Source organism: Mauremys mutica, chromosome 4, assembly GCF_020497125.1.
Source record: "Mauremys mutica isolate MM-2020 ecotype Southern chromosome 4, ASM2049712v1, whole genome shotgun sequence".
Classification (NCBI taxonomy): domain Eukaryota; kingdom Metazoa; phylum Chordata; order Testudines; family Geoemydidae; genus Mauremys; species Mauremys mutica.
In genome coordinates this window covers 98,947,765-98,972,776 of record NC_059075.1, presented here as the reverse complement: position 1 = coordinate 98,972,776, position 25,012 = coordinate 98,947,765, and the positions used below count along the sequence as shown (strand labels likewise).

The window sequence follows — 25,012 nt, the reverse complement described above, 5'->3', positions numbered from 1 at the left end:
TATACTTTCTTTGTGTTATTGAAGTAAACCTTTTACACAAATTACATGCATAGGAATGAACACACAGATCTTAAGGATTTCTTTTATTGCCCCAAACTTACCTCATATCCTGAATGAGAGAGATTCTCAGCGGCGACATGGCTGGGCTGGCATCTGACTTCCTCCTTTCTGAATCGAGAAGCACTCCTAAAGTGAGAAAAATATTTTTTTAATCAATGGAAAAATAATTCAAAGATTTAAAAGTAATATTTAAACACTTAGTGCCAGTAACACAACGGAAGTATTTGATAACATTTTGAGAGAAACGGTTTTCCCTAGAATCCAGAAATGGTACATTAAATGCTGCATACTTTTCTGTCAGTGACACATGGTTTTGTGAAAACATTATGGCACAAATCAGTGCTGACTATGGCAGTATATTAAATCCATGGAAAAACACTAACTGCAGGGCCGCCTAGAGGATTCAGGGGGCTGGGGTCTTCGGCGGCAGGGGGCCCCCGCTCCCGAATTGCCGCTGAAGACCCGGCACTTCCGCCCTGGGACCCGCTGCTGAAGGACCCCCTGCCGCGGGTTTTTGGGGCACTTCGGTGGCGGGTCCTGGAGCGGAAGGACCCCCCCCCCCCCCCCCGCCGCCAAATTGCTGCTGAAGACCCGGAGCAGAAGAAGCTCTGGGGGCCCAGGCCCCGCGAGAGATTTTCGGGGGCCCCGGAGCGAGTGAAGGACCCCGCTCCAGGGGCCCCGAAAAACTCTTGTGGGAGCCCCTGTGGGGCCCGGGCCTCTGGGCAGACCTGATTGACTGTCTACACACCGAGATGTTCAGGCAACTCATAATATGCTCAGCATTATGACACATTAATGAGCTTTGACATATCCAGAATTGGTGAGAGACCAAAAAGAGTGGGATCTACACAGATTATTTATCACTGAAGTATTATTTTCTAAAGAGTTCTTCACTTCCTTCCCAAATGAGCTAAAACAAGTTGGCATTATAGACACTGGACAATTCGGTGTTAAATGATATGCATACAATATATCCAGGTTTCAGAGTAGCAGCGGTGTTAGTCTGTATCCGCAAAAAGAACAGGAGTACTTGTGGCACCTTAAAGACTAACAAATTTATTTTAGCATGAGCTTTCATGCTATAGCTCACGAAAGCTCATGCTAAAATAAATTTGTTAGTCTTTAAGGTGCCACAAGTACTCCTGTTCTTTATACAATATATCCAGTGCATCACAGTCTTAAACCACAGTAATAGGTAATACAAGAACCCAAAATCTGCAATGTAAATGCTAAACAAACAATGCCATCTCTATATCGTACTTCAAAACACTATACTATGAGCAATCACTTACTCTCAGTCCCAAGCTGGAGAGTACAGGATCAGCAGTTAGTTTCGAACCCAGGTCTCTGCACATTACACCAATGTGCTCAGGGCACTAGAATGAGAATCAGGAGACCTAGGTTCTATTCACAGCTCTGCCTTTGACTACCTGAATGACCATGCATGGGTTACTAAGGGTCAAATTCTCTTCTGGCATACCTACTGAATTTGGGCAAAGAATTTGGCCCTAAAAGCTGTCCATGCCTCAGTTTCTCCTTCTGTAAAATGGGGACTAAAGAGCATTTACATTTGTAACGCACTGACTTAAGTGCATTATTGTACTCTCTCTTTTTTTCAAAAGATACCAGTTTGCTGAAAACAAATTTCACATTAAATGGAGAGTACTTATACTGCATAAGAGAACTTATATTGTAGAGGAAGAAATACTTAGTTCCCCACTCTATTAATATGAAAGAAGTTATAGGCTTCCAATGTGTTCCCTACCTATAAGTATGGTTAATTATATTTAACTACATATTAGGTACCACCAGTAAAGTTATTCATGCAGCATATTACTGAAACCCTATTTATGTTGTGGTTGGATTTTAAAACAGGACGGATAATTTCTTACTCAGTAACGCGTCTATGCATGTTTAAGAAGGGGTGAAGAAAAATCATGCTTCACAGCAGAGGATGACTATTTCATGGGTTAAAAAGGGATCTTCCACCTTACATACATCACTGCATGATTGGCTACGTGTATCAAACAGGTTTATTTTTGGACTGTCTCTGAAGCATCCTGCATTAGTAGGACACCAAGCACCAGTTAACAGGATACCAGTCTTGAACAAGAAATCCTACTCAAAATAAGTCTTCAGAATTACATTGGAAAACAAGTCTACTCCATGTAAATACTGCAGTCACCAAATCAGTCTCAACAGTTATGTGAAAATGACATCATCATCATGGTAAATCTCATCCTCTAAGACCTGGAGCAGTGGAGAATTTATAGTATTCTGCTTGATGTGCATAATTTGGAACTGGTTTGAAGAGACTAAAACCTAGTAATTTGGACATTTTTAGCATTTTCAGCTAGTACTCTTGAAAACCCTTCTGTAATACAAGTCAACGTTACCTGAGGTACTGAAGCTACCTGACGTGGGCTTTCTCTGCCTATTTTCTTGGTAATGTAATAAGTGAGACCACAAAGCAGATTTTCCCTAAAATTAAAAAAAAATTGATTGGTAACATATTGTATTTAGCAATGCAAATAAATAAATGTCTGTTGAGTTTAATAAAAACTGAACGTTAAAAAACACTAAAAGTAACATTAACAACAACAGTTTGTTCTAAAGATGTTTTGTTTTCCCTATCAATATCATTGAGAAAAAAGAAAAAACAAGAAACAAAAGAGGTAGGAGAAGGTAAACAGCTGAAAAAAGGACAGTAGAACAAAAGGAAAAGTGTAAATGATTTGTAAAAGTAACTGTCCTGCATATCCGCTCTTGGTGTCAATTTTTTTTTTTAAAGTAAGAAACTAGCTGGACCTACAGATTCTGGTAACTAAACAAATCAGCTACGCATCACTTCTCATTGTTTATCAAGACGTGACCAAAATACATACTACAAAGTGATGTGTACTACAAAGTGATGTCCCATGACCCTGCAACCTGAGTTTGTAGCTGTCTCACTCGCTGAATGGGGAAGAGATGCACAATCAGATAGGGCAGACTCTTTGGCTATGTCTACACTTAAAACGCTGCAGTGGCACAGCTGCAGTTGCACTGCCATAGCGATTCAGTGTAGACACTCACTACAGAAATGGGAGAACCCCTTCCGTCACTGTAGTTAACCAACGACCCCAAGAAACAATAGCTAGGTTGAAGGAAGAATTATTTCATCAACCTACTGCTCTACACCGGGGCTAGGTTGACATAGATATGTCTCGCAGGGGTGTGGATTTTTCACATCCCTGAGAAATGTAGTTATGCCAGTGGAACTTTTCAGTGTAGCCCAGCCCTGAGTCTACAACAGTTTACCCAAGCTGATGGTGGGGGTTTGAGAGCTACTTTTTCAGGTCCTCCAAAGATTTTTCCAAGTTCCTCTAGCAAAGAGAGCAAAAGGCCTCATTACAAATGAAAAAACACCCTCCACATGCAGGAGAATAAAGAATTTCAAATAAAGTTTGAAGCTGATTTTATAGACAGTAAAGAAATTTTAAAGGACAACATTCAGAATGTAGTATTTGGGACATTGTAAGCCAAAGGTAAAATATATACCTTTAGTCAATATGCTGCCTTCCTAAAAGGGTCAGGAAACCCTAAAAGGTGAGGTGGTGAGATTTATCACTGACTCACCAAAAACAAAAAGATTCTCAGGTTCACCCTAAAGCTACTTGTGAATGATAAATCAAGTGCTACTGAAGTCACAGAAGGCACCAATAACCGAGCAGGGACTATCCAGTACATTGATTGGATGCACTTCCTCAGTAAATGATTTGTAATTAGCAGATTCCTTTAGGAAACTAACACTTAATTGGGAATCCCAGTAAAGGATTGGGAATCATATGTTTCTGCTAAATGGGTAGACTAGAAAGTTTTTTGCATATTTATAAGGATGTTATTGTTGTTCAAAAAGAGCGATTTGTAAGGGCTGTCAAATATTGGCTTTATTGGGGGTTACCTATTTGCACCTGCAGTGAGTAGGCACCACTGACGTCATTTAAAACATCTAAACAGATGGTTCAGGGTGCAAATAATTGAGGGGTGAATTCTGCAGGCGTAAAAAGAAAAAAAGTCAGCTTTAAAAATCTAGCCCAACTTGTTCAGTTCTGCAAGGGAGAATTAGTGTCTCTAATATACAGACCTACAAGAGATTTACTCCAAGGTATTATTCCCACACAAATTATGGTGGCATGTTTCTAAAATATAAAGCAGCAAGTGTTTCAGTTATGACGATGTAAGGAAATCCTCTTTCAAAAATGTGTTTCCTGAGAACATTACAAAAAAAGTCCCCCCCACAGAAGTCCGATTTCTCATTAGTGTATCTGGAAGGTCCACTGTGGAAACCAAAATGTACAATGGGCCTTGCAAAAGGACAGGTATGAAAATCATTCAGGGAGATGGTCACAGCCAAAATACTATTTCTGGGGGGAAACAAATGCATCCGCAAATACATTCTGGCAACTCAGTACAGCAACTGCTGAGGACGGCATATGCTCCCAGTGCTGGAACACCTTTGAAGAAGGCAAATAAGCAAAGGCCTCTACAGAATATGGAAACGGCAATACCAGTGAGCACTGAGAAGAAATCGTACCATATGCATCTGCCTGTTTCTTTCACCAGCCCATTACTATTTGGAGAGTTAAAGGAGAGTAATGATGATGCAAGTTACAAGTATAAAGAGGAGAAGGAGACAGCACAAGGGAAGGAGGGGAAAAATCAAGGTCTTCATATACATTTAGGCTGGACCAGACTGACAAGGTCACTAGATCCTACATTGCATGATCATACTGGATCAGTTGAGGCAGGAGGTGGGCTTTGGTCAGTTGATGGGGGTAGCGTTTAACAGCACATGAAAGAACCAGTTGGTAGCTATGTGAACGAAACTGATCCATCAGCAGGGAAACAGGCAAAAGCATGGGATGGGGGAGGGAAGCCATCTTCATTACTATGGCCTGCTAAGAAGGATTTGGCTCATTATTGGACAAATCAATTTATAAATAGCAGACTTTCACAATTTTAATAGAGGCCAGAGTGCATGTCAGATTAGTAGTGCTTTTTACTTTGGATCACAGTGTTAGATGCACTGCACTTCCTTCGTCAGGCCTCTAATTATTCTACCACAACAGACCATTCAGCACTGTTTGCCAACATCTGCAATCAATCCAAAGCATTAACCTTATGTGGGGTTGGCCGCCTGGTTGTCTGAAAGGCCCAAATCTGAGTTGAAGCAGAGTATACTGATGCTCTGTCTTCTAGGATGAAAGTAGTACAGCTTCTATCCTAAGTAGTATACAAGAGGGAAGGGGAGAGTCAGACGATATACCTTCACATAGAGAAACTACTGTTATAGCCTGAATGAGAGCAGATTTAGGCAATGGCGGCATGGATGCAGAGGACAGAGCAATTGGATTAGGGCTGCCTGGATTAAACGTATTTACTCTGCAAAATACTTAAACAAAACATCATCCAAATCCCTTTTCCCCTCCCCACACACAGGGGAAAGGAGGAAGAAACAACACCTCCCACACAGTCTACTCTCACAGGACAGCCCAAACAGCTGGAGCTCGATAATAAAAGGAAAATGGCTAGCTAGAGGCCTTATAAACTTCAGCTGACCATCTCTAAATAAGTACCATGCTTAGTGAGAACAAGCAAAAGAAAGGGGGGCAAAGGAGGTTTAATTTTGTAAACAAATCCCCACACCCCATAGCCAACTAACAGCACCACAAACTGCAAGCTCATAAGTCCGCACAGCTACAATAAGAGAAAATGGAAATAGATAAAAGCTATCACTCTATAAAACAGACAAATAAAATAGTAAGCAGGCATTTAGAAAGTCATCCCTGAGAGTATAATTGTGTACTATACTTTGAGCGGGGTGGGGGGATCAGTTCGATGCCAAAATTGTTGGATTTTAAGAGCACAGAATAGAATTGAAAAAAAATTAAATTAAAAAAGAAACAGTGAAAAAATGGTTGTAAAGTTGTAAATTCTATGAAATACCATTATTTACCTGTTTGACTTGTAGACCATGACTCCATATCCTTTCTAAGAGATCACAAAGACTGGCTATTAACGTATTCTCTTCTACACCTGTGATGTTCACCTCACCATGACCTAGTTCCACAGCTTCTCGGCCCATTTTTTCAACCAGCATCCTCTTGGTCTTGAAAAAAAGATGGCAAAAAGAAAGTTATTCTTACACACCAGGAACTGCTATGATCCTTCACAGTATTTAAATTCCTTTACAATAGTAACAGAGTGATAATACAATTAGTTTTATACTGTATCCTTGGCAAGCTAGTGCAGAAAGAAATTTCTCTTATTTCACTAATAGTCCTACATTATGTGGCATCACCAGTATTGATCACCTGACAGCGTCTTCCAACTTTTTATCTAGTTGAGTTAGGCAAAGGGACACACGAGGCCTCCAGAGGCTGGTCCAAGGGCTTAGAATGGGTAATCACCACTGAATGTACCTTTGAGTGGAATAGCCAGATGTCATGGAAGTCAGGGCTGGCCTGCAGAACCTGAGGGGATTCAGGAGCAGGGTAGGTATACCCCAAGTCTATCCCCTTCCTTACCAGAGGTGTCAACAGACAGAATCAGTTCTGAGGAGGTGCCTTGGAGTGACATGGAAAGTCCTACCTCACTCTCGGAGACTGTTTTTCAGAGAGTTTTTTTTAAGTAATCCTATTCCTCTGGAGTGTCCCTCTTGGGGGTTCCTGAGCAGTAGCAAGGTGGACAGGGACTAGCAAACTAGTCCGGATTCAATACTAGCTTGTTCTCTTCAGAAAGCTCCCTATCTGAGATGGAGACAGTGAAGAATGAGGCTTTTCCTGCCCTCTAGCTGTGGCAAGGTCCTAAAACAGAGAAGAAGGTAGCCAGGGAGCCCTCTCACTGAGGAAGGAAGGTGTAAGAACTCTCTGTGATAGACAGGAATGGTCCTATTTATCCAGGCTATGTCTCCGCTGGGTGAAGGTGAGAGAGACTTGGGAATACCCTGCCATCAGCATGCTGTTCCTGTGAGCCTCCATCTGAGTGATGTTTTTCCAAGAGGAACCATTTCCTGGATATCCAAGAGGACATGGAATCTGTCCTACTTGTCCATGGAGTCTGCAGGTGGCTGCTGTAGGGGGTGTGTGGTTCACCTCCACTCCTGCCCTTGCTATGGCCTGATAATGGCAGCTCCATCTGAGATAGCAGTGGTAGAGAGGGGTCAGAATGAGCCTGCTGCTGGTGGATGTAGGGATAGAGGCACGAGCAGAGCATTTTCAGCAGATGAAGACGACTCACATTCATCCAGCCAGGTGGCAGCCACATCAGAGAAAAGATGTATTCTTGTAACAGGTTTACTTTACCATTCTAACAATATCTATATGAAGTTGTCCTCATGAACAGGTTTTTAAATAGGTTTATTATTAAACGTTTGAACTATGGTAGCTTCCAAAGTCGCCAGTCAGGATCAGGGCCCCACTGTGCTGGACTCTATGGCAGTCATAAATAATGAGGCAGTCCTTGCAGTGGATAATTTATTCATTGCAATAGGCTAGAACAGAGTTATATAAGAGGTTGCACTTTAGAATATGTATATGCAAAATAGCGTGTAGCCTTGTGGATAGAACATTAGAACCCAGCTCTCCTGGTTTCTATTTCTGGATCTGTCATAGATTTAGTGTGCAACTGTGGGAAAGTCACTTAAATTTCTCACTTCCTCAATCTGCCTGTCTATAAAGAGATAATAATTTAGCCATGTTTGACAATGCTTTGAGTGAGAGCTAGAGATGATAAAGTCTATGTAAAGGCTAAGTATTTTATATGCATTTATAAAATATAAGCATCCATAGTTATTGCCTCTCAATGATTCATGTATCAAATGTTCTCAGTTCAATCATAAAAATATTGAGAGTGGGATTTTCAAAAGAACGTTAGTCGCTTAATCACACTGAAAATCCCATTTTGAAAGTCAGTGAGTTTTATGCTTCCAATTCAAATAAGTGCTCTTGAAAATATCTCCTATGAAAAACTTGTCCAGAGATCTGAGACTCCAGCGGTCTCTTTTCTAGCTCATGCACCTTTGCAAGTAATCAAGTTCTGCAGACCAAATTAGGCCCTCATTTACACCCGGGCAACTCCATGGTCTTTGACTTATGTCTTCAGCGTTACTTAGGCAACACTTTTCTTCCAAGGGTTTACACCGGTGTAAATTAATGGAAGTTAGGGACAGTCTATCATGAAGAGCAGTACCATATTCTGTAAATAGTTCCATTGCAGTCCGTGGAAGAATAGGCCTGATCCAAAACCTACTGAAATCAGTGGGAGGTTTTTCCATGGATTTCAACAGACTGTGGATCAGACTAACTGAGCACAGTAATTAACTAAATTTTTATTCATGACTAAGGGTCCACAATCTGGCTCTTATTAACAAGTATGTTGATGATGCAAAAGATAAAATAGAATCCAGTGAAATCCCTCTCCACTGCTAGTGGAAATAAAAGGCAGTTAAAAAAAATAGTAGTAGATGACCAAATATTCGAAAAAGGGACAGATCTAGTGAATAAAAGAGAAGTGCCATTTTTACACAGTCACTATGCAGAGTAAAGCCATGCTTTAATTTTCATTATCTGCTTCAAACTGACTTTGGGAACTACCATAATCCTGCCACATCCTAGAAGATAGGCATCACTTTTCAGCTCTAGGTATCTAATCTATTTGACGTAATAGTGCATTATATTAATCTGTTTTATCTACCATAGTCTGCTTTTGAACCTCTCCAATAATGGTTCCTCAGTGACCTGGTATTGCCAAGTTATCCTCTCAGTAATGCCCAGTGCAAGTTATTCCATTGTCTAAGTGGCCTCACTGCTATTATTCATAGGGCACGTACAATCAACATAACAGCAACAGCAGCTAGAAATCATTCCTAATAAACCAAATTACATTTTCTATTTGTAGTTTCAAACTATCACTTCTTTATACACTGTCCTTAACCACCTTCAGTAAAGTCCTCGCCCTTTTTATGTTATGACCTCCCAAGCACTGACATTTATCATATGCTTCCTTTTTCTTCTTTTCTCTATAGATATATCCATTTCCTCTAATCTCTCACTGTAGATCACACTTTCTCTCTTGTAGGACATTTCAAAAATATTCTCACAATGAAGCATTCAAAACTAGACTGGACAATACACTAGAAAATGGATGGCTGGGAACAATGCTAGACTGGCAGGAAAACAGAGACCTACCAGAGCATCTGATCTTTCTTACTTCTATAATTTTATGTTTTTATAGTAGGACTCCTAATATGAAAAGTCTCCAATCTTTTCAGGATAACTAAAAACACATCCATTTATTTATTAAAGGGACATACAATCAACCAAAGGGACAGCGTAGACCAGTTTCAGATTATGCATACATCTGTGTGAGAAAGAGAGAGAGCGCGAGAGAGAGAGAATGTGTATGTGTATAAAAGGTGAGTTTAATTTTACTAACTGTAGCCCAGCAAGGTGTGGGGATGAGAAGTCATTTTCTCTACATTACCTTATTTCGACATTCCTTCAGTAAGCCTTCAACAAATTTCCAGTTTGTTTGTGCAATTACCGATGGAGAGAGGTTAGACAGCTTAGGCTGACGAATGGTGCTGCCCAGATTCCTGGCTTCTTGGATATACTTCTGTTGAAGGATAGAAAAAACAAACATACCCCAAAACAAGAGTGACAAAATGGTATACAGTAGCTACAAATCAGTGTCAAACAATCTGTCTTTGCTGCCCCCATGCCCAGAGGGAAAAAGATCTCACCATCTTTCAAAAGAATGCTCCTTTATAAAGGATAAAAGACATTTACTGTATTAGTTAACTGAGTTAAGATCCCATATAAACTGTCCAGCTAGCATCAGGATGCAGTTGGGCCTTTGATTAACACAACACCACAACACAAAACCGTTTGGCTGCATAGTTTTAATTTCTCCCTCCATTACTACAGAGTGTTTCCTTTTTCTCCTCTAAAAAAGGCCTGTACTTATAGCTATACATACTTGATATTACTGTCAAAGTGAAACAGTCCTTCCAAATGCGATTATTTTGCAGGTAAGTAATGACACTTTTGGCGGAGGAGCAAGTGTGACAGTAAAGGTCTGTCTACACTGCAATTAGACACCTACAGCTGGCCTGTGCCAGCTGGCTTGGGCTAAGGGGCTGTTTACCCATAGACATTTGGGCTCAGGCTGCACCGAGGGAGGGTCCCAGAGTATAGTCTGCCTGAGCCTGAACATCTACATGGCAATTAATTAGCCCCTTAGCCCAAGCCAGCTGGCACAGGCCAGCTGCGGGCGTCTAATTGCAATATATACATACCTTAAATAGCTTTGTCGGGGGATTAAAGACAGAAGCTAAGCTAAGGAGTGTGATAACTGAAGCAGCAGTTTATTATGAATAGGCTCCAATATTACAGATCTAAAAAAAGAACAATAAAAATTTTAGAGGAAAATGATTTCCTTGACTCATGAAGGTTTGAAAGATCTGTGCTGCTACTGGTGCCGCATTCTGATGGATCAATATGTATTTCAGTGACACTTGTGAGAGGGCAGCATTTGATTGTTCTGGATTGTGACTGACTGAAATCCTACTCTTGCTACATCATAATGAATGAAGTGTTCACCTTTTACCAACCCCCACCCCCTTATCCGCCTTCTGAAACAGTCTAAACAACTATGAAATACATATATTTAACTATGCATCTTTGATGCCATGACTACAGGTCATGCTGTACATATGACATACCAGGTAAAGCTCTGACACAGATTTTATACAGGGTCTGAAAGGCCAATCATGCTGGTCCCAGTCTAAATATGATTGCAAATGAAGCTCTGGCAAGGAAAAATCCAGATGCTGGCAGGAGAGGTTTGTAGCAAACAATCAATCAGACAGCTCATATTAAGCAAAAGTACGGTAAGCAGATATGAATAAAAGCGTGCATGCAAAAACAGAAAAGATAACAATTAAGACAGAACTCAATGCCTTTTAAAGCTCAGAGCAATAAATAAATATGCAACATAAAACCTGTAAATAATGAAAGCTTAAATAAAGGAAAGAGCAAAAAAAGCATTTGAACACTATAATTGTGATGAGATTAAATAAAGAATTAAAATGAACTATGTCCTTTACTGCATACTTGTGACAAAATTTCACAAGAGTCTTAACAGTTGTCAAATCTCAACTTCAAAGTTTCTTTCTAGACAATTGCCTCAGACCATCAATTTAATTTTTATTTTTACCAATCCCTGCCTACCAGCCACAAGGATTTTCACTTCTCCACTCAAAAACACTCAAAATTACTCCATTTCAACTGTTACAGACTAATGGGGAAAATCTTGAATTATGGGGGTGGGGTTCCCCATGAATAGATGGTACTTTAAATAAATATCTAAAATGAGTTAACTCTATAGACCAGAATAGCTCCATCTGCTGAACACGTTTCTGCAATATGGTTCATAAGATATATTATTTATCTCACATACTAAGGTAGCTGCTCTCTGATAATTAACCATTTGCTAAGTACACCTCTACCCCGATATAATGCCACCCGATATAACACAAATTTGGATATAATGCGGTGAGACAGCGCTCGAGGGGGATGGGGCTGTGCACTCTGGTCGATCAAAGCAAGTTCGATAAGTATGACTTTTTGGCTCCTGAGGACAGAGTTATATATGGGAGTAGAGGTGTATATTCAGCTTTCATTGTTAAAAAAAAAAAAAATCCTGGAAAATGGAAACTGACTTTTTACATGTATAATTACAGTTTGATACCTCAATGGTTCACACCTGCTATCACCATATTTGTCAAAAGCAATGTCAGATTATGGACTAACTACTACTCACTTTCTCTTTCTTCTCCTAAATGGAAGATGTTATTGAGACACAGTACCATAAAGAGCATGTGAAAGCAGTAAATGTTCCTTATTTGTAGAATTTAAAAGTGCACAAACCTTTTTTTCTTTTTTAAATATGGTTACAAAAGAGATGACATCTAATTTTATCTCCAACTACAATTTTTACAACCAAGTCACAAAATCCTGGAAAATAGGGTTTATAATGGAAAGTGCAGTTCAACCTTTTATATCATCGTTCACATAACAATGGAATGAATGAAGAAAATATATTTTTTTTAAAATTTCCTGCAAGCATCTTGGTATAAACTTTTAAAAGAACAAGGTTAAAAGATTCTTCACCCAGACATAAAATACGTATCCCAAAGCTTTATTTTTTGTTTATATATAAGCACCTATCAATTCAAATATTTTAAAAAGAACTCAGAACATCGGAAAAATGATTCTCATACTACACTTAACCACCATATTTTGTGCATAATGGAAGTTCAGAGAACTAACCATTTTGTTCTTGCTTAAGTAACTGCAAAGTAGCTGGCATCATATGACCCAACTAATGTCATTTTAAAAAGTTCACATAGGGATTCTTGGAGTTTCTTCCTTTTTAGCTAGGCCGCCTCCTCAAAACACAGAAGTATACCTTATCAAAGGAACACTGCTTTTTACAAAAGGGGAACTATTTTGAATCCTCACAAAGCAGAGAGGATCCATAGTATGTTTATAGCTGAAAATCAGCACTTTGAACAATGCAGCCTTCAAACGCAGCCCAATACTCAAATCAGACAGTGCACGTCTACCTGCATACTGGTATCTGACTTTTGCCACATTTAAACACTGCAACTTAGTCACCATTTTTTACCATTGGTTTCATACTCTTGGGACAGATCCTCACTGGCATAGCTCCTTTAATGTCAATGGAGCTATGACATTTTACCCTGGTTGAGGATCTGCTCTTTATTTTTGAAAGGTCAGAGTAAGGAACAGCTGAGGTTTACTGTGGAATAACTGATCTGACATATTGTAGAGAAGACGGTGTGATTTCTGTAATGAAAATCATATTATACAGTTACTGAACAGTTTTCACCTCTCTCTGATCATTGTCAAGACGCAGGTGCTCTGTGTGTTGTTTTTGTCTGTCTTTCCGCCTCCACTGTGCAGGTGCGTTTCTCTTTGTCCATCTACAGATCAAACAAGATTATTCATTACATATCAAGAGTCAGCTGAAGAGGAGTAAAAAGCAGGTGCAAAGGTTTCCATCTTGGATTGTTAACAGGGCTTGTCCACATTACAAAAAATACCCACTGGCAACAGACGTGCCAGAACCAGTGCCAAACACTGGTGAACTGCATGCACACACAAGTACAGACTGTGTTTAGCATCTCTTTGTAAGCAGAGAACCTGGAACGGTTTGAAAATTAAATCTGTCTGGAAGAATTATGTTAGGGAAAAAGCAAAAATACAATCTCGTGCACTTGGTTTCTAGTTTCCACTTTTAAGGCTTCTTAGTCACCTCTGCAGCTACTAACCTCTTCTTCCTCTTTCCTCCCACTTTTTATGAGATGGTCCCTTATTTTAAGCCATTATAGCTCTTAACTGACCTCTGGCACAGGGCTCTCTCTTTTAACCAGTATTAATTAAAGTCACTCAAAAATCTTAACTCTGTCCTCATTGCAATACTGGCCTCCTTGCTTCACTTTGTTACTAAAAGGATCCTTAAGAGTCCACCACATTCTAAAGTGTTATTCAGACATTTCTCATTTAAAAGTGATTAAATTTGCATTTTGACATCTCAAATTTGGTCTTATGCTTTAGATCTCAACAAGATCCAATGCCACTCCATAATGCACAATAATGTTTGCATACTCACTTGTTGCTTGCTGGTCCTATGGAGAGTACGTCAGACTGAAGCTTGGGGAAAAACCCAAGTTCATACTTCCCTTGTCCAATCTTCATATCTAATAAGTGTGGGTGGACCGCAGTGTGATCTATTTTTACAAGCCTTAATTCAATAGCTTTCTCTGAAAGTTTAAAAAAAAAAGAAGAAGATATTTCTAAAGCATGTAACTTTACAGATAACCAATGCTCTAAGTGTTGGGGTGGCGTGGGAGAAGAGAAGTTTTAATCAAGCTGGGACACAGAGGTGTACTGTAAGCACTGCCTTACCAAAGCTGCTGCTCCCAGATTACGACAGACACCTCTCCACACACACTTTTTTCAAACCACTCTAAGCACTGCAGATAACCTTCCTTTTTTACGTTATCATATATACTTAAAAAATAAAAAAATAAAAAGCCACCAAGTCTGTAATTTAAGGGGATAGGGGAATCCCCATATTGACCAATATCTGAACAGGGAGGCTTATGTTCGAGTCCATACTGTATCCAAGGACTGCTACCAATGGCAGCGAGAATCTCATCTTATCTGGAACATCCCACCCTCAGGCAGATGAAGAGAAGAGCTGAACTGAATTCCCTTTTACAGATATCTCACATAGTGCTAGCTCGCTGTCTCAGATTCTCGCATTGCCCTTTCCAGTATAGAATTTATTTCTCCGCCAGAGCCTCAATTTCCAGCTCTTCTCATTTGTTTTTGAAACACTAAGACACTTTGATTCATGTTATGGCTAGTAAAATATTTTATTTGAACAAGTAGTCTAACTTTGGAAGTGCTAGTGAGAAGAGCTATAGCTCCTTACATCTGAAAGAAATGTTCTTGTTACTCTTACCTGCCTCATCAATGGTAGTGCACTTTTGATACATAGATGTACGCAGAGTTGGTGTCCTAACATTTAACAGTCTAATTTTATCTACTCTAGAATCGAACACTCTCAAAACTGGGTCTTTGTCATCTTCGTCATGGCACATAATCTTATTGTCAATAAAAGACGCAAACATCTGTGTCTCCAGAAATCTTGAGAGAAAAGGCAAGTAAGGTTCAGGCTGGTCTGACAAGAAAGATGCCTAGTGAACAAACAGAGACAAGAGACTATATAAAGTCTATACAATGCCTTGTTATAGTTCTGTACATCGTTAAAGTGAAAGTATTTCTAACCAAGCACATATTGAAGTGTTTTAGAGACATCCAAAGCCTTCTGTTTTAGGGGTTTGGGGTTTTTTTTGCAGACAACGTTCCATTTTACTATGCATGCTGACTCCATCTTGAAAAATATACTAAGCAAACTTTTTTAGTTTGCCTGGAAGTCATCTATTTTTAGCACTTCATTTATAAACAAAAAAAATATAAAGGACTTTAGAAAAACCCAACATTTTGAGATTTTAGCTCAGCTAAGCTCCCCCAGTGGCAAAACCAATACTGGATATACACATTATGTACTTATGGTCTGATCCAAAGCCCACTGAAGTCAATAGGAGTCTTTTCACTGACTTCACTGGATGTTGGATCCATAGACACCAACTTCTCCTGGAGCCGGTGGGTGCTCGACCCCTCCAGCCCCGCCTCTGTCCCCACCCCCATTCCAACCCCTTCCCCAAAATCCCCACCCAACTCTGTCCCCTCCCTGTCCCTATTGGACTACTTCCCCAAATCCCCACCTCTTCTCCACCTCCTCCACAGAGTACACCACGTTCCCGCTCCTCCCCCCTCCCTCCCACAGCTTGTTACCCTGTGAAACAGCTGTTTCGCAGCGGCAAGCACTGGGAGGAGAAGCAGGGACACGGCGCGTTCAGGGGAGGAGGTGGAGGCGAGCTGGCGGGACGGGGAGCTTGGCTGCCAGTGGGTGCAGAGCACCCACCAATTTTTCCCTGCTGGTGCTCCAGCCCCAGAGCACCCACGGTGTCAGCACCTATGGTTGGATCAGTCCCAGAAGCTACGTCTTCACAGCCCATGGCAGCGAGCCTCCGAGCCCAGGTCAACAGACACAGGCTCATGCTACTGCTCTAAAAACAGCTGTGCAGACATTGCAGCATGGAGGGGTCTCGGGATCTGAGCCTTAAGGGATGCCTGGGGAGGAGCCTATTGTCATCTACATAATTTTGCTCTCTACCACAAGCACTAGAATATCTTCAAACATAAATGTCATCATTTGTATAATATGCATCTCTTTTACAACTGATTGGAAGGTTTCAGTGAAGAAATGCAAATGTTCACAACATTCCTTCCTCACCCCACCCCACCCCACTCACATTTTCTGACCGCTTCTAATAACTTGTACTTTCAGGTTTGATTAGTAATTTTTTAAACAAACATGACTCAGTTTTGCACTTCTTTTCAAACTTACTTTATCAAAGTTCTGCATCTGCTCCCTGTTGGTAAACCAAGACTCCTTGTCCTGACTCGGCTGAATGACAAATACTTCATAGTCTGCGAACATCTGCGTAAAACGGTTGGCAAAAACTTCTCGGATTTGAATGTTCAGCTGGTAAACCCGGAACTCTTCTTCGTCGCATTGAACTTTGAGATCCTTGTTGCTACTGGTCTCCTCTCGCACTTCCAGCTGAGAGAGTAAGGGAACATACAAGAACCAAATGTGTCCCTTCCTTCATGGGAGGTTGGTACATAAGGAATGCAAGCCCACATTCAGGCCCCATTTGTTATCCAATTGTCATTCCTCCAATCAACATTCTAACCTATAACCCAGAAGATTCCAAACAACGCTATCAAAGAGAGCATCATTTAATAACTCAGCTGAAAAGACTGTTAGTATAAGAGATTATAGCTCCAATAATAAACTGGATATTCACTTCCAATGTTCAGGACACTAAAAATAGGCATTTTTAAAAAGATAGAAAATATATAGAATACATGTAGACACCTTTTACTTTCTTTGGTCCTTAAAAACAAACAAACAAAAAAACAAAAACACTTCTATGAGGTCACAAGAGACTTTACTATTCAGGTATAGTAGGTGAATATGCATTTCTCTCAGGTGTATCATAAATCCATATTTATTACTGTTCCAAGTCATTATATATTGACCTTCATATTAATATCGATGTGCATTATCAAAAAAATTTGCTATGCAAGTAGTCATTTTTGCAAGATCAGAAGTCCTCAGCGGCACGCTTTATTTAAAAATCGCACAATTCTCTAAACAGCCAACACAATGCTTTAAAATGTATTTTTAAAAAAGACATGGGCGGAGGTTTTCAAAGCTACACAGAGAATCCAGATGTTTGGGTGTCCAGTTCATTAGGTATCTATGAAAATCTCAGCCATAATTAACTATGTAAAATATCTGAAATGGTGCATATTCATATCTCCTGCTGCAATTATGGGACATGCCACTAAAAAAAAGTAATTGGATGGAATATCTTGAGCTTTCCACATATGACTTGCACCCACACACAACAGCTATCCAATGCATTTTAAGCCACATTGGTTACACTAGCTGGCTGCAGTGCCTGGTACAAAGCTCTTTGTCAAGGACCAGCTGTACCCATGGATTCTACAATGACTTCTCTCCAGTGCAAACAGCTGCAACATTCAACAGTTCTTTCCAACTCTATCCTAGACAGGCAGTGTTTCAAATTTTGAAATTACTTCTAGTGTCAGAGCCGGGCACTATAGGAGAGCTACTTCAGGAGCAGTTTTCATTTCTCAAACAGTTTAAAAAAAAAAAACTAACAAAAGTTATGCCCTGTCCACATCCACAATCAGACACTTTTACAGAAAGTTAATAAAGGGGGGGGTCTGGAAACTCTTTTCTAATCTAAAATGGAGGAGAGTGCAGAGAGGTCAAAGTGCATAGAAAGTCACAGGAGAGAGACACCTGTATTTCTTCCCACTATCTTCCAATGCAATAAGCAAAGCAAAAGCTTCTTCCCAATTTCCTCCTGAAGAGAACGAAAACAATGCAAAACAAAAGTCTAAAAGAAACAGTTGATTTGAGAGAATCTAATATCCAGTAACTGAATGCTCACTCTTACTATCCTCAAGCAGTTTTCTCTCCCCAATGCAGCTCTACTCCCCAGAGCAATTCTACAGCAGTAAGTCAGTTCCTTCATTTAATTTCCCCTCTTGTAGCACTAACCTCAGCAACACAAGCAAGAATCAGACTTACAAAAGGGAAGGTCTGTGGGAAGCAATTTAAACATGCAAGACAAATAAACATCCAAGACAAACAAGCAAACCTTTCTGAGAGAATTTTCCCTCCATATCAGAAATGGAAAACACAAACCTTGGAGACCTTTCAAAAACACCACTTATGCAGGTAGGGCCCAATTTTCAGAGGTGCTGAGAACCCACAGTTGAGAACAATGAAAGCCATATGTGCTCAGTATCTCTGAAAACCAGGCCCTAAACACTTTACAAATGAAGAGTTAAAATCCATGTGCATTTTATATAACAACCTGGTATATGGACTGTGCCAGCTGTTTTCCAGACCCAAAGTCCAGAGTTTGGTCAAGAGACGAGAGGCCTAGCAAACAGTGATCAGCTAAGAGAAAGCTGGGGTAAACAGATAATCTTGTTTTGCTAAAGTATAACTAGTCAGCAAATTGCCAGGTGTTGGGGCTAAGAACTAAATAATTGTGTCTTATTCAGAGTTGCAGATTGAACAAAGGATCCTTGTTCCTATTGTGTTAGTTTCTTCTGTAGGGAGATGTTCTTCCCCCAGATCCAACCTTGAGTTTATGAAAAGTTGGCAGATGTCAGTATAAGATATGGCATCCTCCCACCTGCCCTAGCAAGGGACCAATGCCTGCCTTAAAACACAAAGGAAACAATCTTTCACTGTTCCTTTGTTTTAACCCCTAGGAATAAGGGCCGGCTCCAAGTTTTTTGCCACCCCAAGCAAAAAATTCCCCCCCGCCCCAACTCCGCCCCTTCCCTGCCCCATTCCAACCCCTTCCCCAAATCCCTGGCCCCGCCTCCTCCCCCAAGCGTGCCACATTTCCCCTCCTACCCCAGGCTTGCTGCGCGAATCAGCTGTTTTGCGGCAAACCTGGGAGGGAGGTGGGGAGAAGCAGAGCAGCGGCGCGCTTGGGGGAGCAGGCAGCAGTGGAACGGAGGTGAGAGCGGTTCCTCTGCCTCTCCCCCCCAGGGTTACTTCCTGCGGCCCTCCCCACACCGCCGCAGCTCACCTCCTCTCAGGGCTGGCTCCCGGCTTTTTGTGCCCCAAATCAAAGAAAGGACCCAGAGTGCCGTCCCATGGAAAGTATCTGCTGGACAATCAGAGGAGCTACCCATTCCTATAGACCCCATATCAGAATTCAACATATATATTTTATATTAATAACATTTTTATCAAAATATTAATTAAATGTTAACTTGCTAACTTGAGACCGTGGGCGGAGACATTATGTAACCTGTTAACAACTGGCTAATGTGCCATCTTGTCTTGCTGCAAATCCTATCCCGGGGTGTGGAACTGCCTACCCCATTACTTTCCCCCGCCCATGGAAAATCCATATATTCCATTGTAATCAATTGATTGACAGTGTCTCTGAGCCTAATAAGCAAGGTGACACTCCGCCAACGCTGTATGTAATAAACTCCTATGCTTGACCTCTACAAGGTGTTGATTTATGTCCTTCAACAAACATTAATGAATAAAGCCTCATAGCATCGCTGTGGCAGGCACATTATTATCCACATTCTACAGGTGGAGAAACTGAGACAGAAAGATGCCAAAATACCAATTTCTGTGAAAGCTAAGATTAGTCTCTACAAATAACTGTATGCCAGTTCTGGCCATGTCTACATAAGAAAAATAAAAGTATGTTTTTAAAACACTGATTATCTAACATGAGTTAAGACCCTAGTGTAGGCAAGGCAAGTATTTTTAACATGTCAACAGGGAAAAAATAAACTCTAGGTGGAGCCAAGGAATTAACCTCAACCAAACCACAACAACTTGACTTTGTCTATACTATGATGTTAATATGGGTTAGCTAACATGTATTAAAAATACACTTTTTTCTAGTGAAGGTAAGGCCCAAGCATTCAGACCATCACTCTGTATATCTTTCACCCACTCAGTAGCTACTACAATTCTGTAATACAACTCCAAAAGAGATTACATGCAATTCCATAACTTACCTTTTCTAGGCTCACACCTGTTCTTTTAACAAGTGCTTGAAGCCTTGCTATGGTCTCATTTTCCTTTAGCAGTTCATATGAATTTAAAGGTGATCCTGCTATGTTCCCATTTCTTTTATCAGAAACTATGTCACATGCTCGGAGGTTTTTCATCTTTGAGGCGCTTTCACTACAGTGCAGGTTTCCCTCAGGTGGGATTCCAAATGCCATTAGGATCTCAGAGATTTCCTGAATGAATTCGAGTTTATTTGGGAATTGGGGCAAATCCTCTGGAAGCTCAATGAAATGGTTGTCTACATCCACAAAGCACAGGTTAGCCTGCAAATTAAGTCAGGATAGTATTACATTAAGCATCAAACATGGAATTTAAATGTTTTCTAAAGATACATTTTACATATTGTACATGGACTCTTAAACGTACTTCTACTCCATACACACTCCTTGGGTTAACACAGCCTGAATCTGTTGGCCTTAAGAGCACACTGCAAAGCAAGGTTTCCCAAGCTTTTGAGGGAGATGGCCATGGTACATGCCCTGAGAAGTCCTGGCGACACACCAGTGAGGACACTAACTCATGTGTGGCTTTGCAGCATGGCTTCTCACCCACTGATGCCAATCACCTGAATTAATGTTGTCCCTTCCATACTATGATAGTCCCAGTTCCTCTTTTCATCCATGGGGCACAGTTAAGTTTGTGTGGTTGTGTTATGAAGAAAATGTTACCTTATTTTTTGATTTCCTGGGGCTTTTTTGGTTTTGTTTTTTTGTTTTTTAACATTTGTAGGGTTTTTTTATATTGTAACACTAACCTTCTTCTAAGAGGTAAGATCTTTGGGGATAGAACTGTATTATCCTAGGTTTTAACAGAGTTTAGCATAATGGAGTCCATTGTCAGTTGGTTCCTAGGTCCTACCTAACATATAATAAAACAAAGAATGGGTATGTGGAGAACCCCTAACTCCACATTTCCGGGTTTTCTAACACTTGAATTGTTAAGGGTTGCACATCTTCAGTGGGAGGTGCACAGGGTAATGGTCAGTACTCCTCACTTTGATTCCACAATAAAGATTTTTGTGTTTTAATGGACTCAAAATAGTTATTCTGCAGTAAATAAATGGAGTACCATGAAGTTTAGTGTGGGTTCATCTTCCAGCCCTTAAAGGCAGATTTTTAATGGCACGTGTGTTGGTTTGGACTTACATTCAGTACCAATGTAGTTTTAACACGATAAATGTTAGGTGTGCAGGCTACAGTGCCTCCAGTGCTAGCCTTAAGACATATGTGAACTGCAGCTGTTTACACAGGAAGGGGTAGACTGCAGAACAGCTTCCATGTGCTTCTTTGAAACCATGTAGCATGGTGCATGATTTAGGAAGCTCATGTGTTTTAAGTAGAAGACCCTGAATTTAGGAATTTCCCAGGGATCCTCATATATGCATCAGAGGCTTTAATAACGAAAGGCCCAATCCTGCAAATACCTACCAAGCACAGTACAAGTATTTGCAACATAGGGTACTGAATAATTAAGCCTCAAAACCATTCCACTGTACCTGTAATTGCTCAGGGCAAACAATGTTTAATTTCTGTCAAGTTGTTTAAGAAGTGAGAAGCCACTTACACATTAAGAAACTTTTCCAAAAAATAATACGTTGTTTTTTTTTACCCCTCATTTCACAAAAGCCTCGTCCAATTTTCCTTAAGCTTCTCAGCAATATTTCACCCTAGTTAAAGATTCTCCATGTGACATTTACATTGGATTGGTTTAGTATGGGAAAGATTTATTTGGGGTATTTGGAGGAGAATTGGACAAATATTTGATTTATAATGGACAGCTCGCTTCATCCTAATGACAGAGAGACCAGAGCGCCTGCATAATCCACAAAATAAAACCTCTTGCCAATAAAGGAAAAGCCAAACCAGATGTGAAGTTTTCTTCATAGGGGAAGCCCAGTGTTTGGCTCATCTCGCAATCATTTTCTTCTTCTAGTCAAATTGCTGCGTAGAAATTAGTCTCTCTCCAGAGTACTACACACACACACACACACAGCCTACACTGCAAGCCACAGAAATGGCTGGTTATCACACAACCAGTTGTTACTATGCCATTTAATATTTATCCCACTAGTACTTCTGCTTGTTCATGCTTAAACATGTGTTCTATAATATTTGCATTACTATATTCAAAGGGAAAAAATATTTCTCATAATTTTTGTTCTGTTTCTCTACAGCTTCTAGCACAATGGGGTCCTGATTAATGAACAATGATCCTAGGTGCTATAGTAATGCAAGTAATAAGTAATAGCGATTTAGGTCCTCATTCAGGATAGCACTTACGTGTCACTGAAATCAAGGAGACTTGAACACAGGCTTCAAGTTAAACAATTGGTTAAGAGCCCTTCTTATACAGGGATGCCTTCCGGAATCAGAGTCATATTCCCCAAAGTAAACAGGAAAGACAGTTTTCCCTATTTTAAAAGCCTTTTAAAGATTCTAGACTTAAATTTCACTGCAGAAAGAAAATAGCTAGAAATTGAAAAAACTGCCATACGCCAGAATCAAGGTAGGTTTAACAGCCTCAAGCCATCTTCAGGTCATGTTGCAATAGGGTGGGTAAAAATCAAAGTTAAAAATTTGAATTTTTATTTAAATCTGATTTTTATGGTTATTTAAACAATACTTTAGATTCTTTTTAAAAATGAGCTAAGGCCTAGAGTTAGAATCGCTTAACCATTTAAATAAAAAATAGATATGCTGAATTCATGAGCTTCTTTTAAACCTTTTCAGTTAAAGGCTGCTTTTCCATATAAAGAAACAATCAGGGGGAAACATTTAATCTTTGAGGTCAAGCTTTATACTTTACATTAAAAATGTACAATTAGAGTCTGAAAATATTAAACTATAAAATGGCTTCAGTAAATGTATATAGATATAATGTAGTAGCAAAAAGATGTACCAAATCTAGTGTAAATCAGGGCCGCCCAAAGGATTCAGGGGGCCTGAGGCAAAGCAATTTCGGGAGCCCCTCCATAAAAAAAAAGTTGCAATACTGCAGAATACTATATTCTCGTGGGGGCCCCTGTGGGCCCCAGGGCAAATTGCCCCACTTCTCTCCCCCCTGGGCGGCCCTGAAATTTAGTTATAATCATTAAAACATGCTGATTTACATCAACCAATGACAATGCACCTTTAAAAAGTAATAGAAGTACAAATGGAAACGTTGATTAAAAATCAATGATTAAAATCAAGGCTTTTCACTTCCTGACGTCAATTGCCTTTATTTAAATCAATCCACCCTGTGTTGCAAGACTCCTGCATTTGCAGGATATTTGAGAAAGTGTTGATTTTTCAATTTATTTTTTAAGGGTGTGGGAGAGAAGAGGGATTGAGTCCATTAATTTACATTGTGTCCATTTGTAGTTACTTAATTTTTTCCTTTTTTTAATTATACATGCATTCAGAGTTGGATTAATATGTTCTATAGAATAAAAAATTAAAGCGTACAGAGGTTTTCACCATTCACTCAAAGAGCTCTGATGACCTACTCATGGGAGCATAGTCTGATTGGCTTGTGAACAATGCCAGCCTCCAAGAGATAGCCCATGCAGTAATTTCTGGTTTGCTATGCACACACACACACGCACACATTTCTAAAAGTCAAAACTAACTTTAAAAGTTCAGTTTAAATAATGGAAAGATGTTACCCGTCCTAGAAAAATTGCTAACAGGGCATCACAAAGTTAGTCTCTGGTTTCAGAGACTAAGCACACAAACATTTACTTTGCCATACAGGCCTATGCTATTGGTTTATTTTGTCAAGTATCTTGCCTCTAGCTTCAGCTACTACCTCATGCTTCAAAAGACAGTTAAAAAAAACAAACCACACTTATTGTATGTCTACAATACAATAAAAAAGACCCCTGGCATGGCCATGGCTGGCTGCAAAGGCTACAACATGGCAGCGTAATTTGGGCTCAGGTCCCAGAGCCCAGACTCTAGTCTCACAAGGAGGAGCATCTCAGAGCCCAGGCTCATGCCTGAACCCAAAAGTCTACACTGCAATTTTAGCCCTGAAGCCCAAGCCCTATGAGCATGAGTCAGCTGACCCAGGCTCTGAGACTCAGTGCCATGGTTTTTTTCATTATACCCAACATTGCACCCAACTGTGCAATAAAAAGGTTCTTCCCAGCCTCCTGCAGTAATCAATCATACTACGCTCCGAAGCACTAAAATGTTATATGGTTTGAATGTTATAGTTTAAAGTCCTGCCTACAGTGTAATCAAACTTTTATGGACCAAAATAAATAGAGCTTCAAGTCTATCAATCTAATGAGTGTGATGGGTAAATCAATTTTCATAGATTCATATGATGACATCCTAGCCTCATGAAGTAAATGGCAAAACTCATTTTAAAACCAGGAGGGACCACTGTCCTTCTATAGAAGGGGTAGACAACCTATGGCACGGGTGCCGAAGGCGGAACGCGAGCTGATTTTCAGTGGCACTCACACTGCCTGGGTCCTGGACACCTGTCCGGGGGGTTCTGCATTTTAATTTAAATTTTAAATGAAGCTTCTTAAACATTTTAAAAGCCTTATTTGCTTTACATACAACAATAGTCTAGTTATATATTATAGACTTATAGAAAGAGACCTTCTAAAAACGTTAAAATGTATTACTGGCACGCGAAACCTTAAATTAGAGTGAATAAATGAAGATTCGGCACACCACTTCTGAAAGGTTGCCGACACCTGTTCTATAGAATACAAGCCAAAATTCTCACTCAGTAATTCCTGCATCAAGCTTGTATCTTTCCTTCAGTTCCATTTAAAAACAGAGGAGGAAAATGCATCGATGTTTCCCAAAAGGACACTTAAAAGGCAGAGAAAATAGCTCATTCACTTAACAATGAGTAAGTTCCCACCCTGTCATTATGCTGAAAGTAGAAAAAAAATACTTCTATTTTGAACTTTTCATACAATGTGCATATGTTACTCAGACTCCTCTCCTGCATCTGCATAAAACAGAGTCAAAGCCTGTGTACAGCTGGGGATCTGTCTAGCACAGGTTCTCAACCGAGAAGG

The 25,012-nt window shown here is 40.1% G+C and overlaps 1 protein-coding gene across 1 annotated transcript in view; it reads right to left on the bottom strand.

Moving 5' to 3' along the window:
* DENND5A (DENN domain containing 5A) overlaps nucleotides 1–25,012 on the bottom strand; it is a 107,149-nt gene that overhangs the window by 24,285 nt on the left and 57,852 nt on the right. Inside the window, 10 exon segments of the mRNA XM_045015191.1 lie at nucleotides 102–186; nucleotides 2,457–2,541; nucleotides 5,221–5,325; nucleotides 6,059–6,211; nucleotides 9,586–9,717; nucleotides 13,018–13,111; nucleotides 13,801–13,951; nucleotides 14,659–14,893; nucleotides 16,171–16,386; nucleotides 19,932–20,249. Of these exon segments, the coding sequence (XP_044871126.1) occupies nucleotides 102–186; nucleotides 2,457–2,541; nucleotides 5,221–5,325; nucleotides 6,059–6,211; nucleotides 9,586–9,717; nucleotides 13,018–13,111; nucleotides 13,801–13,951; nucleotides 14,659–14,893; nucleotides 16,171–16,386; nucleotides 19,932–20,249 (1,574 nt within the window).